Genomic DNA, 14,604 nt, shown 5'->3' on the forward strand with positions numbered 1-14,604 from the left:
GGAGGAGGAGGGAAGATGCTGGGAATGAAGACAGGCAAGAAACGGAGGAGTTTGCTTTTGGAGAGAGAGAAAATGAGAACAAGACTTTTGGTTTAGAACCAAGGATAAGTGTCAGCTCCTTGTGTGAGGAAGAGGAGGGTATTATGGGGAGGGGTGGGAAGTCTAGTTCGGGAATCGCAAGGCATCTGACCACAAGTCCCTGCGAGGACTGCTGAGATGATCATCAAGATCTTTCTTCCACCCAATAGAGATACTTATCAGGAGTGCCATTAGCATTGTCAATGATCCCTTCCATCCGTCCAATAAACTCTTTGACCCCTTACCATCAGGCATGAGGTACCATCATATTAGGACAAGAATTAGGATGAGAAGCAACTTCTTCCCCCAGGCTGTAAGACCATTGAACTCCCTACCACCACCCATGTCTCATCACATATGAAGTGCCAATAGCATTATGCTGCTTTCTTTTTAACTTGTATCATAAATACAGCTTATTATTTGATAATGTATTTATGGTAATATTACTGTTTGTGGTATGAGTGTGAGTTACATATGCTGTGTTGTCCACCTTGGTCTACAGGAATATTGTTTTGTTTAGTGGTATACATATGTATATGAATGACAATAATCTGAACTTGAACTTTACCACCAGTGTTTACTGAGGAGCTGTTGGGGGGAGGGGGTTGTTAGATAAAGGATCACCCTGAAGCAGGAGAATGGTTCTGCCCACCGTTTGGGGATGAAGATGGGTGTGAAAATGGAAGGGTTGAAATAAAGGGTAAGTTTTGAGAACAAAAATATTTGTTTGGATTCGAGAGCAGGAGAGAAGAGTGGATGTTGGTTGGATGAATTGAATTTTGAAAGTGTATCAGTTTGAAAAGCTGGCAGATTGCAGTATCCCTGTAGGTAAGGGTGTGGAGCTGATTATGGGAAAGTGATTATAGAACTTTTCAGGAAATTATATACATTTCATTTTTAAACAATTTTTTGTCAGATTAAATGTATGGTTATAAAGTACTAGAGTTGACTTGAATGCAATTATTGGAAAGAAAAGATTCCAAGTTTTTTAACAGCTGTAAACCACTGCAGATTGAGAAATGGACAATCAAACTTGTGCCTCTGATATTTGCAAATTTCTCCAGCACTTTTACTTTTCTGTGATTTTTACTCATAATGCTCTAACTAGTTGATGTAACCAGAAACACAAGAGATTCTGCAGATGTTGGAAATCCACAGTAACACACACAACTCAGCAGGTCAGGCATAATCTATGAAGAGGATTAAGGAGCTGAGCTTTTGGGCCGAGACCCTTCTCTGATGAAACCAGGGCTGTCTCAAAATATGTACAATGTAGAGTCATTGAGTTGTACAGCATGGAATCAGACCGTCTGCCACGTGAATCAGCCACCACCCAATTACACTAACCCTCCACCAACTCCATTTTATTCTACGCACTCTTCTATCGCAATCCTCCCAACCAGCTTTTACCACTCACCTACACACAGGGACAATTTACAGTAGCCAATTAACCCACCAACCTGCATGGATTGTGGGAGGAACATAGAAACATACATTGAATGTCTGCAGCACAAAACAGGCCTACAATGTGTGCCAAACACGTAAATAGTTTAGAAGTTACCTAGGGTTACCCATAGCTCTCTATTTTTCGAAGCTCCATGTACCTATCCTGGAGTCTCTTAAAAACCCTATTGTATCCACCTCCATCATCTTTGCTGGCAGCCCATTCCACGCACTCACCACTCTCTGAGTAAAAAACTTACCCCTGACATCTCCTCTGTACCTACTTCTAAACACCTTAAAACTGTGCCCTCTTGTGTTAGCCATTTCAGCCCTGGGGAAAAGCCTCTGACTATCCACGTGATCAATGCCTCTCAATATCTTACACACCTCTATCAGGTCACCTCTCACCCTCTGTCACACCAAGGAAAAAAGGCCAAGTTCACTCAACCTATTCTCATACGGCATGCTGCCCAATCCAGGCAACATCCTTGTAAATCTCCTCTGCACCCTTTCTATGGCTTCCTCATTCTTCCTGTAGTGAGGTGACCAGAACTGAGCACAGTACTCCAAGTGGGGTCTGACCAGGGTTCTATATAGCTGCAACATTACCTCTCGGCTCCTAAACTCAATCCCACGGCTGATGTAGGCCAATGTACTGTATGCCTTCTTAACCACAGAGTCACCTGCACAGCTGCTTTGAGTGTCCTATGGACTTGGACCCCAAGATCTCTCTGATCCTCCACACTGCCAAGAGTCTTACCATTAATACTATTTTTTGCCATCATATTTGACCTATCAAAATGAACCACCTCACACTTATCTGGGTTGAGCTCCATCTGCCATTTCTCAGCTCAGTTTTGCATCCTATTGATCCCACTGTAACCTCTGACAGCACTCCACACTATCCACAATACCCCCAACCTTTGCGGCATCAGCAAACTTACTAACCAATCCCTCCACTTCCTCATCCAGGTCATTTATAAAAATCACAATGAGAAGTGGTCCCAGAACAGATCCCTGAGGCACACCACTGGTCACCGACCTCCAAGCAGACTATGACCTGTCTACAACCACTCTTGGCCTTCTGTGGGCAAGCCAGTTCTCAATCCACAAAGCAACGTCCCCTTGGATCCCATGCCTTTTTACATTCTCAATAAGCCTTGCATGGGAAATCAGAGAACCTACGTGATCTCAGGGAATAAATGCAAAGTTCATACAGACAGCACAGTAGGTCAGATTGAACTACATGGCAGCAGCTCAGCCAGTTGCCCCACTCAGTTTCATGTATCAAACTCGTATAATCATGACCATTCTTTACATGTACGCTTTTTGGGACTGTATCATGGACAAAAATAGCGATGACACTGCCGTGTCAGCATTAGTGTTTCTCATTGTGGCACCAAGGTCCTCAGGTCCCAAGGTATTATTTAGAAGAACAGGAGAGTTACTGCCAATACCTTACTGCTCACTAGTTAATCTTAATTCTCAAGTCATTGCTCTAATAGACAAGCTATCTAGTCCATGCAAAATTGTCCTTTGTGGAAGGTGGTACAGCTTTTGGGTTGTGGTTTTCCTGCATAACAGATCTCCCTCCAAATCACATGGCATTTGTACTTCATTGCCAATGGGTTTAAACCACGGAGGCCTATTGCAAAGCGATTGAAGCAGTATAAGAAGGCAGTTCACCATGTCCTACTCTGATCAAGACAGACCTAAAGATGGTAACAGTCCAGTGACACCCACGGCTTTCAAACAAGTAAAGAAATATATATTCGCAAATAAATAGGTAGGTAGATAGAAAATATAAAAAGGTGGATGATGTTCCTTGTCTTTAAATTCCCTTGCAGTAACTTGAAAGGGGGCGAGGTGGTGAAAGGTACAATAAAATGTTTTTTCTTGTAGCCACATATGGCAAGCAACTCTTAAAATTAAAATGGCTTTGGCTTCATTTCAGTTCTTGATTTTATTTTTGCTTCTAACCAGCATAACATTTGTTAACTTTTGCAGTAGCCTCACTTTTGCCAAAGAATTGAACATATTCTAATGCACTTTAAAAAATGGGTCATATATTCTCAACAACCACACAATATATCGTTTCTATACAGCTGTGTGGCTCTGCTCTTCAGAACTGCTTATGTGTGGCATTAAGAGGACAATGCACAAGAAATGGATAGAAACACATACATATGAAAAGGGAAATGTTATGAAAGACATTTTACAGTTTTGCACCAATTCGAAGAAAAATGCCATTAAAGCAAAAAGTTGCAGAAATTGTGGAATATTAAGAAAATACGTGGTCCTATACACCATATTTCATGTTAAAAACCCTTTCCTCTTTTTTTTACTTAGTTAGCAATTACTATTTGAAAATAGAGAAGTTTTGGTCTAGTGTGTGTGATTTGAGAAACAAATCACTCCTAACTATAAAGGGAATAGGAGATGATGTCAGAATCCTATGGAACAAAATTTCTTTCATGATTTACATTATATTTTAACTTCAAAATTCTGTAGAACGATGTATGGTCTTCCTTTAGATACCATCGTCACAGTTCACAATATTTTTCACCTGAAGGTGCATGTATACTTGATGTTTTGTAGATGACGCAATACTTCTATTTTATTACTTTAACATAGAAAAAACGATTCCCTGTGCACATTATAATGCAGTACCTGTAAATCTCTTTGGAGGTTTGCTGTAATATTACTGAATTGACGTAACCTAAATCAAAATCCTCCTTTATCATCTATTAGTGCAAAATTAACTACTTCCAGTTCTGAATTAAATTAAGATGCATGTTTAAGATACATGTTCAGTGCAGCTTTGTGGGCCAAAGGGCCAATATTGTGCTGTAGGTTTTCTGTTTTTCTATGTTTCTTTGTTATGTGGTGTGTCATATGACGTGGGTGATCGTGGTCTTTTCGTGACCATGATTGTTCGTGATATTTTTTCTACAGAAGTGGCTTGCCACTGCCGCCTTCTGGGCGGAGTCTTTACAAGGTGGGTGACCCCAGCCATTATCAATACTCTTCAGAGATTGGTCGCATAACCAGAACTTGTGATGTGCACCAGCTGCTCATATAACCATAAACCACCTGCTCCCACGGCTTCATGTAACCCTGATTGGCATGGGGGGGTGGGGTGCAGGGCAAGCGGAGCAGGTGTTATACCTTGTTCAAAGGTGACCTGCAGGTTAGCGGAGGGAAGAAGCGCCTTACACCTCCTTTGGTAGAGATGTATCTCCGCCCGAACACCCCTCAAGATGCACAGTTTGCTTTATTTTCTCATCTCAGCTGCTGATTTAGGTTGCTACGTAAGTTCCCCATCCTCTCTAAAAATACCTGGGAACATGTTTGAGACGATTTCTAACAGTCTGCCAAAATTTGTCTCCAGTATTTGTTTGGCCTTAATGGTTTCTTGAAAGAATTTAGTAAGTTCACAAACAAGAGAAAATCTGCAGATGCTGGAAATCCAAGCAACATGCACTCAAATTGGCAGAGGAACTCCCAGGTAGCATCAATGGAAAAGAGTAAACAGTCGACATTTTGGGCCAAGACCCTTCATCAGGACCCTTCAGTGCTACTTATTTAGTAAATTGTTTGAATGAAAATGACAAAATGTTACCGGGAGAAGTTTCCACTCCTGCCACTATGCAGTGTTATCTGACCTTAATGCCCACTTGAGGGGGTAGATGGAGCTTTGGTCTAGTGTCTCATCTCAAGGACAGCATCTTTAAAAGGTGTAATAGTCCTGCAGGGAATGTCAGCCTAGATCCAAGTAATGTGAATTCAATCCAAAACTTGTGACTTTGAGGTGAGAGGACCTAATGAGTCTTTTTTTTCCTCCAAAGAATATTTTTTAATTATGTGGATCTGAAAAACAAATATAATTTAGAAATATTGACTTTCAAATATGAGATTCTATAGAAAGCAGACCTCACCTGCAGTTTTCTTTCCTTTATGTTGCATAGCAAATATCCGACTCAGGGCCATTATAGGTGCCCCTTCCATATTTATTATTTGGCATGAAAGCACCAGTGTGTGCTTCTCAAAGTTCCTCTTCCTGCATTGCCTCAACTTCCTCCTGATTCCTACAGTTTCTACTGTTCCAGATTTTGTGTCAGTGGGTCTAGTTCCTGTTATTTGTTACGGTATTTTTGCCACTGTCTAATAACACTTCTCTTCATTTTGACCATATGTAATATGGAATCCTCCATTTTAAAAGACATTGTGTGCATTACCACAAAGTTACAGAGCACTGCAGCTTAGAAACGGGCCCTTTGCCACCACCCCACCACCCCCCAGTCGTGCCGACTATTATTCGGCTTAGCCAATCAACCCTGGATCATAGCCCTGATAGCCCTCCCTACTATGCACCTAACCAAACTTCTCTTAACTGTTGCAGTCAAAGCCCCATCCACCATTTTCCCTGGCAGATGAGCCTGACTTTTCATTCTAAACATGAACATAGATCACTGCAGCGCAGGACAGGGACTTTGGCCCATGAGGCGGTGCCAACCTTTTAACGTACTCTAAGATCAATCTAATCCTTCCATTTTTAGGACATAACCTTCCATTTTTCTATCATCCATGTGCCTTTCTATGAGTTCCTTAAATGCGTCTAACATATCTGCCCCTACCACTACCCCACTACCCTGGCAGGGTTTTCTACGTGCTCTCAACTCTCTGTGTAAAAACCTATCTTTGACATCACCCCCCCCCCCCCATACTTTCCTCCAATCATCTTAAAATTACGCCCACTTATATTACCCATTTCTGTCCTGGGAAAATGTCTCCATCTATCTACTTGATCTTTGCCCCTTATCATCTTGTAGACCTCTATCAAGTTGTGTCTCATCCCCCTTCGCTCCAGTAAGAGAAGCCTGAGCTCACTCAACCCAACCTCCTACAACACGTTCTCTAATGCAGGCAGCATTCTGGCATTCTTGTAAATCAGACTTCAAGCGCATTGGAAAACCACACCTTATGTTCCAACGTCCACCTCCCTGCACCTTCACCTATGCTAAGCTCCACACTAACCTAGCTTGGAAATGCATCCCATTTTCTTTATGCTAATCAGTCTATTTTTTGGAAATCTCCCCTAATAGAATCAGATCTATTGTCCTTGACATAAGTGATGAAATTTGCTGGTTTTGGCAGCAGGCATAACAAATTAGAATAAGTAGGAATATTAAACAAACAAACAAGCAAGCAGACTAACAATTAGGTATATACACAGATAGATACATAATTAGTGCAAACGATGAATAGTGATGTCGTGTTCATGAACGGTTCAGAAATCAGATGTTAGAGAGGAAGAAACCACTCCTAAAACACTGAGTGTGTGCCTTCACTCTGGCAGAAGTAACGACAGCAGGTCCTTTAGTTCAATTCCTTGACATGGGTGTAAATACCCAGGATACGAATACCATGAAGGTTAACTTCTGAGGCAGCACCACGTCCAGTTACAGTAGCTGGGGAGCTGCTGTGGATTAAGAATGCAGCTGACCATTGCTTTCTCAAGGAAGGACAAGCATTACCAGCATTGTCTAATCCCAAAAAATAAAATTCAATTGCATTTCTAGATGGATGAGTTTAAATAGTTTGCAGCACTGAAAGCAATATGGTTTGTTGAGGAAAATATGATTTTTTTTTCCTGATTACAGGATCTCATTTCTGGAGCATGCTATGATAAAAATATACACAGCTTCAGACATTCTGAGATAACAGATCAGATTAAGTGCATTTTATTCCCAAATATTGTTTTTTTTTTTTTGCAGGTTGCCAATGGGTGTGTCCATTCCAAAGGCATAACAAGTCATTTAACACTCATGCCATCAATATGCAGCTGCTTTCTCTCTTCATGCTTTAACAAGTCACGTGATTTCCCAGCAGAGTTAGTAGCTGCTCAGGATTTTCCCTCTTCTACTTAGCAAATAATATGAACTAGTACTCTAGCTTGTGGCTTACAATCTCGCTGTCCATCTTCACATTCAAATTCAAGTATGTTATAATTCAACTGTACACATGTTGATAGTGAAATGAATCATCATTCTTTGGTATCAAAATGCAAATCACAGTACATACAGCACATAAAATAATATTAGCGGACACTAAAAAATATTCTGTAGGTGCACATATGACATAGAATATATTTTAGACCATAACATATAGGAGCAGAATTAGGCCATTTGGCCCAAGTCTGCTCTGCTATTCCATCATGTCTGATCCAATTTTCCTCTCCCCATATCCCTTCATACCCAGTGCAATCAAGAATCTATCAACCTCTGACTCAAATATACATAAAGACTTGGTCGCCACAGCTGCTTGTGGCAAAGAATTTCACAGATTCGCCACTCTCTGGCTAAAGAAATTCCTCCTCATTACTGTTCTAAAAGGCCGCCCCTCTATTCTGATGCTGTGTCCTCTGGTCTTAGACTCTCCCATGATAGGGAGCATCCTCTCCACATCCACTCTATCAAGGCCTTTTACCATTTGATAGGTTTCAATGAGGTCAATCCTCATTCTTCTGAATTCTACAGAATACAAGCCCAGACCGATCAAATGCTCTTCACGATGACAAGCCATTCAATCCTGGAATCAGTTCCATGAGCCTCCTTTGAACCCTCTCCAGTGTCAGCACATCCTCTTTAAGATAAGAGGCCCAAAACTGCTCACAATACTCCAAGTGAGGCCTCACCTTTGCTTTATAAAGCCTCAACATTACATCCTTGCTTTTCTATTCTTGTCCTCATGAAATGAATGCGAACGTCACATTTGCCTTCCTCACCACAGACTCCAGCTGCAAATTAACCTCCAGGGATTCCTGCACGTTATACATATTTTGACGTGTAATGTATTATGTTACTAGAGCTGCTATCGATAATGTGTACTGGGTGGTAGCAGGGTGTTCAGAAGTCTCAGTCAACCTGTCCTTGCTCTTGTACTGTGATGCCTCCTGCCTAATTGTAGGAGAATCAAAGAGATTGTGGTACGGATGGAAGCAACCAGCTAAAAATTCACAAATGTTGCTGAGACCCAATCAGCCTCTTAGTCAGAGGTTCTTGAGTTCACAAACACGGGTGTAATATGAGTTCAGTGTACTGCTGATACCGTGCTAGACTGCAAGAGGTATAGTCACTCAGATGAGGCAATGACTTAAGGTCCCTCTTACCCTTGGGTAGAAATAAAATATTCTGTGATGCTGTTCCTAAGAGAAACAGAAGATATCCAAGGGAATAATATCCCTCGTGCAACGTGTCTGAAATGAATGAGCTGTCCAACATCGCACATCCGTTGTTAATGAAAATCAATAATGGTGGAAATCTGAAATAGAAACAGAAGGTGCTGGAAAATCTCACATCAAAACATTGACTGTTTCTTTTCCCACAGATGCTGCCTGACTTGTTGCGTCTTAATGGCATTTTCTGTTTTTATTTCTCAATTTTGTTTGTGTGGACTGCTCAGTATAAGTTGGCTGCAGTGTTACTTAAATAGTAACAGTTATTGGCGGAGCAGACTCGATGGGCCAAATGGCCTAGTACTGCTCCTATGGCTTATGGTCCTTGTACTATAGAAAAAAATTAGCGGAAAGTCAGAGGATTGGGAAGCTTTTAAATATCTAAGATGCTTGTCTCTGCAAAGGTCTAGTGCTTTCCTGGTGTATACGACGACTTCTTGGACTTCCAGCTGGGTACAAATATCGATTATAACCGTCATTTCCATGACAAACTCTGCCATCTTCCTCAGGGCTGATGCCTGGGCATGTCTAGACTGGTGGTATTTATACCTTCATAGTTCGTCCCTCTTGATTGGTTAGACCTCGTCCATTCAGGTTTCTGTTCTCCCACCTGGTTTACAATCAGACTCCAGTGCTGGAATACTTAGAGTGAGACCTTCATCTTTGTTAAAATTCTTTTCCTCTAATTTCATTTCAAAAGCCACTGGCTTTTGAGACTATTAGTATGGGAAGCCATTGAAATAAAACTAGAGGAAAAGAATTCAGCTCATCTGGGAGTGAAGCATCACTGCCATTCCGATTGTTATGCTTCACTTTGTAGGAAGTAATGGCCCACAAATCCCACTGGGGTGCATCTGATTGTGTCGCTTAACTTCAATTGGAATTTCTTTATCGCTCCTAAAATAGCCTTCCATAGGTTATACATGGGCTTCTTGTATAGTTCTAGCCATCAGCAGACTATGAATCTCCTGCTTCATCTATGGCTTTCAGTTTGGGCATGTCCAGTATTTTCTCGAAGGCACACACTCAGTCATGCAGGTCTTGATGAAGTCAGTGACAACTGTGGCATATTCATTCATACTCAAAGATGAATCCCTGAATGTTGTCCAGTCCACCGACTCAAAGCAGTCCTGTAAGCGCTCTTCCACCTCCCTTGGCCCTATTTTTGATCCTCACCACTGGTGCTCCGGTCTTTAGTCTTTGCTGATACATGGGGAGTCAAAGTAGAGCCAGGTGATGCGACTTTCCGAAGTGTGGGCATGAGATGGCACAGTAAGCGTTTCTGATGGTGGTACGTATAACAGTGGTCAAGTGTGTTGGCTCCCCTGGTTTCACGTGTCATGGTGATACGTTGCTGGTAGTTGTTCAGTGACTTCTTTAAGCTGGCCTGATTGCAATCCCCTGTGATGATAGGGAAGGCATCAGGGTGGGCTATCTTGTGACTGCTCATCACAGTGCTCAGGTCCTGACATTGATCAACTGTACATCACTACCAGGATGACTGTGGGAAAACTCCCTCGCCAAGTTAAATGGATGACACTAAACCACTAGATGCTCCAGGTCAGGTGAGCAGGATTGAGACAGTCTGTGAATCATGATGAGTTAATCACATAGCATACAGCCCCTCCTGTACCTTTAAAAGACTCGGGCGCCCTGTCCTTTTGGTGGAAGGTGAAGCCCTCAGGTTGCAACGCTGTTTCCAAAATGGTGGGGACGAGCCACGTTTCTGTCCCTTCTGTCCCTCTGGTACTGCAATCTTGCTCTGAGGTCTCCAGTTTTATTTTCCAGAGACCCTACATTCACCCGCAGGATAGTCGGAGTTGGGAGTCTAAGACCTTTGCGTTTCAATCACACCTGTAACACTGTGCGCCTTCCCCACTTCCTATTTCTTGAAGGGGAACTGTACTCATGTCCTGAGTTTGCTGATTTTGTGGATTGATAGATTTTGTTTAAGGCTTAAAACTATGCTGCTTACTGTAGTTCCCATGGCTGTCACTGTGGATGTCAGCTGTAGTAGTCCTAAGTGGGAATACTTGATGATTCCCACCGGAGCTGCACACAAAGAATCGCCATCTTGTCTATGATCTGTATCATGAAAGTATCGTGACACTGGACTTCATTTGATGATTGTATCTGCTTTAACCAGAAACAAGATTTGTGGAAGAAATAATTACAAGTCCACTTGAAGAAGATTTGACGTTTGTTCCCTCCCTGTGAGACTACATGTGTCATTGGTTCAACAAGGAAATGTGTGGTTATCCACTCAGTCTCCCTTCACCTGCCATTCTCCACCAGCTACCTACACGTTATGCTTAGCTGTGAAGGAATCAGGTTGAAATGGCCACCTAATTGTCCTGGTTACTTTTTAATTTCAAGGTGGCTTGTGTCATTTATACTGTACATGAGTAATAATACATTTTAAAGATGGGGCCCAAGATAGCATACCCAGTCAATACCCAATCAGAAGCGTGAGGCTTGAAATCACAACTGCTGGTGGAACTTGATGCACCATCAATAACTCACTCTGAGACGTAAAAACGAGGTATCGGCTTTTATTGACTGGAAGAAGGAACAAGCAGTGAGTGACCACCATACTACATCCTGGAGACTGAGAGGCCGGGCTCAGACCTCCATCACCTTTATACCGGGGTCTGTGGGAGGAGCCACAGGAGCAGTCAGCGGGGGGCGTGTCCAGACAGGTATATGTAGTTCACCACAGAACTCAATGAGTCAGACTGCATCTACAGAGGCAAAGGGACGAGGCTGAGGCCCTGCATCAGGACTCACAACACTCTTATCTCTGAAGTAGGACCAACACCTTTTCCTTAAACATCTGATGATAGTTTGTTCACCTATGTCAATGCATTCTCCTGATCAACTGCAGTGTTATAACTGATGATAGAAGCATTATGTCTTTGTTATTCCTGTTAAACAACTTAAATATTTCTTTATTTGATTCATGCATTTCTAGGCAGTCCTGTTTACACTTCCTGTAACATTTTACAAGAGAACTGACTCCGGCAACTTGACAATATTCCACTGATTATTGAGAATATTTTTCACATTATACTCATTAATTATCTCTATGTTCAATCTTTCTAGGTATGATCCACTCCAAAAAATTCCTGCTTGGCTTAATTAACATTCTGTCAAATGCACCTCCTTTGAAATTTCAAAACCTGCTGATTGACTTGTTGGAAAGGGGCCTTTTAACAAAGGATGACTACAGACATTACAATCAATGTGAACCTGAGGACTTGTCACGGACCATTTTGGTATCTGCTCTGGGCAAGGATGAAAATTACTGTCAAGCATTCCTCTCCATTCTTTGTGCTTACTTTCCATGGATTTGTGCAAAGCTTCAACAAGTTTCCAGTGGCAAGGATCAAACATTGTCAAGTGGACAAACTGGCAGTAAGTGACTTCATTTTTTTTAAAATTCCCTTCTCAATGATATGACACAGGAGCAGAATTAGGCCATTCAGCCCATTGAGTCTGCTCCACCAAATCCAGCATGGCTGATAAGCTGACCAAAATCAGGCTAAAAATAAGATAAGAAGGCGATGTGGTTCAGTTTGCAATACGGGCTAGCTACACTTAAGTACTTTTATGATGGGGAATCGTAAATGGGTGTGCAGCCACGTTACACTAATATGCCACTTGTCTGAACAACATCCAGTGTAAAGTTACAACATTCATTTCAGGAGCACTTGTTAAAAGGTAAAAAGTTGATAACATTTAAAATACGTGATGATGTCTGGCGGATTGATTATGTTTTTCCTAGCTCTTGCTACATTAACTTAAATATCTCATGGAGCCCATGCGGTGGATGGAAATGTTATCTCCTCTTTTCATCTGCCCATGACAGCCCAATTTTGGAGGACATGCCGCTAGAGAGGGGGAGTTCATGCTTCGGGGACTTACTCAATTAATCATGGATACCAGAGCATTCACGTTGAGAATGTGAACATGGGAATAGGAGAAGGTCATTTATTTCCATTCAGTGCGGTTATGGCTGAACTCCGTAACTGAATTTTGTACAACATCCTCTTATAAGTTTGGTTAGTTGCAGAATAAAAATTGCTAATTGCAGATAAGAGTTACAATTTTTTTCCACCCTTGTATAAACAGCGTCTGAAACTGTCTCCAATCTTCCGGGCAGAAAAGAACAGCATTGATGACGCAGGCCCAGGTCCTTGATTCTGCAGTGAATGGAAAGGACTTTTCTCTATTGATTTCATCACTTATCAAATCACCTCTTAACCCTTGAAGCCTAATTATCATTCTGATGTACTTACATGACATTTTCCCTAAGGACTGTTGACTCTTCCTAAAATGTGGTGACCGCAATTGCTGACAGTCCGATCCATGTTTTCAGAATTGTGTGTAATTCCTATCCCCCGTGCACCAGTTCTCAAGAGATCAGTGTCATTCATTCGCCTCTTTGCTTTTTTGCTGTACCATTCTGAGGCAATACAATAGTTCTTGGTTGAGCCTCCAATGCTTCTAACTTCTCACTGTTCAGAATGTACTCTGTCCGGTCCTTCATAGGTAACATTCACCCATGTTGAAATGTATTTCTGCACTTTTGCCCAGTTACTTAATATATTCAAAACTTAATGATGCCATTCAAACCAACTAGAATGTTGCCCATCTTTATGTCATTGGAGACATAGCTTATGTCTGTCATCTCATTTGTTTATAAGTTCAACGAATAGCTATGATCTCAAAGTTGACTCATGTGGGATTCACTTTGTCAATTTGATTACTTGCCTTTTATCCCAACTCTGTTCAGCCAGTTTCCTTTCTCGATTAATACGGGGGACTGTATTGGCTCCCTTCCTGTTTACCCTGTATACCTTGAAGTGTAGATACAACACTGAGTCATGTCATCTGCAGAAATTGTCTTATGACTCAGAGAATACTTGGGTTTATAAAGGGAGTGGGGGATAAATACAGGGCCCTGGTGGAGAATTTTGTCAAATGGTGCAAGCTGAATCATCTGCAGCTCAACTTAAGTAAGACAAAGGAGGTGGTGAGGGACTTTAGCCTGTTACTATTGATGGCGAGGACAGGGATGTGGTGAGGATTAATACATTACCGTCAAACCCAAGAAGCTAAAATCTACAGTGTGAGAAATTATGAAGAACCTCTGGAAATTTATATAAATACCATCTGTAGGTATTTCCCCTTAGTCACCTCTGCAAAAAAGAAGTGATTAGTTGTCAGAGGTGACATATCTTGTGAAACCCATTGGAGTTTTGAAAGAATGAGCAGTGACCTTATCATGAAAGATCTGCTGGAGAATTGCGGGGTAGATGCTGAGATCCTGGTGGGACTATCTAGAAGTATATTTCAAAGAGTTTTGGTTGCCCTGTTATGATAATGTCATTATTAAACTGCAAAGATGTTAAAGATGGCACTGGTGAGACACGGTGACACTTTGCAGGCATAGAACAAAACTACTAACTATTCCATTAAATATGCTTTTTTCTGGACTATGATCACTGCAGTCTAAAGCCTGTACTTCACTTTGGGAGTTGTGCCTGAACCTTCTGTATGACCTGACATTTTGCCGTATCCTGAGGGAATCAGAGGACAGAACCTTTGAGAATGAAGGTATGGCCTCTGCGGCACTTGCCGGGGTGGACTTGGGACTGGGCCTGAGAGTGAAAATGAACCAATGTTTGGCCAATTTAAGCGCCGAGAGGTGGCAAGGCTGAGGGTGAAGGATGAGCCAGAGTTCAGCTCACTCAGCTGTGAGGTTTATTCACCTCGGTGCTGAACTGTCTTCATGGCGGTCAACTCACTTTCAGAAACTCTGCAGTTCATGTTCTGCATGTTAT

General features: G+C 41.8%; 1 protein-coding gene across 1 annotated transcript in view; it reads left to right on the forward strand.

Annotated features, from left to right (window-relative positions):
- Positions 1-14,604, forward strand: part of ciita (class II, major histocompatibility complex, transactivator) — a 106,368-nt gene that overhangs the window by 1,511 nt on the left and 90,253 nt on the right. The window contains exon 2 of the mRNA XM_073060352.1: positions 11,861-12,172. Within this exon, the coding sequence (XP_072916453.1) occupies positions 11,863-12,172 (310 nt within the window). The 5' untranslated portion in view covers positions 11,861-11,862. The remainder of the gene's footprint in view (positions 1-11,860; positions 12,173-14,604) is intronic.

This window comes from Hemitrygon akajei, chromosome 11, assembly GCF_048418815.1.
Source record: "Hemitrygon akajei chromosome 11, sHemAka1.3, whole genome shotgun sequence".
In the NCBI taxonomy this organism is placed as follows: Eukaryota; Metazoa; Chordata; class Chondrichthyes; order Myliobatiformes; family Dasyatidae; genus Hemitrygon; species Hemitrygon akajei.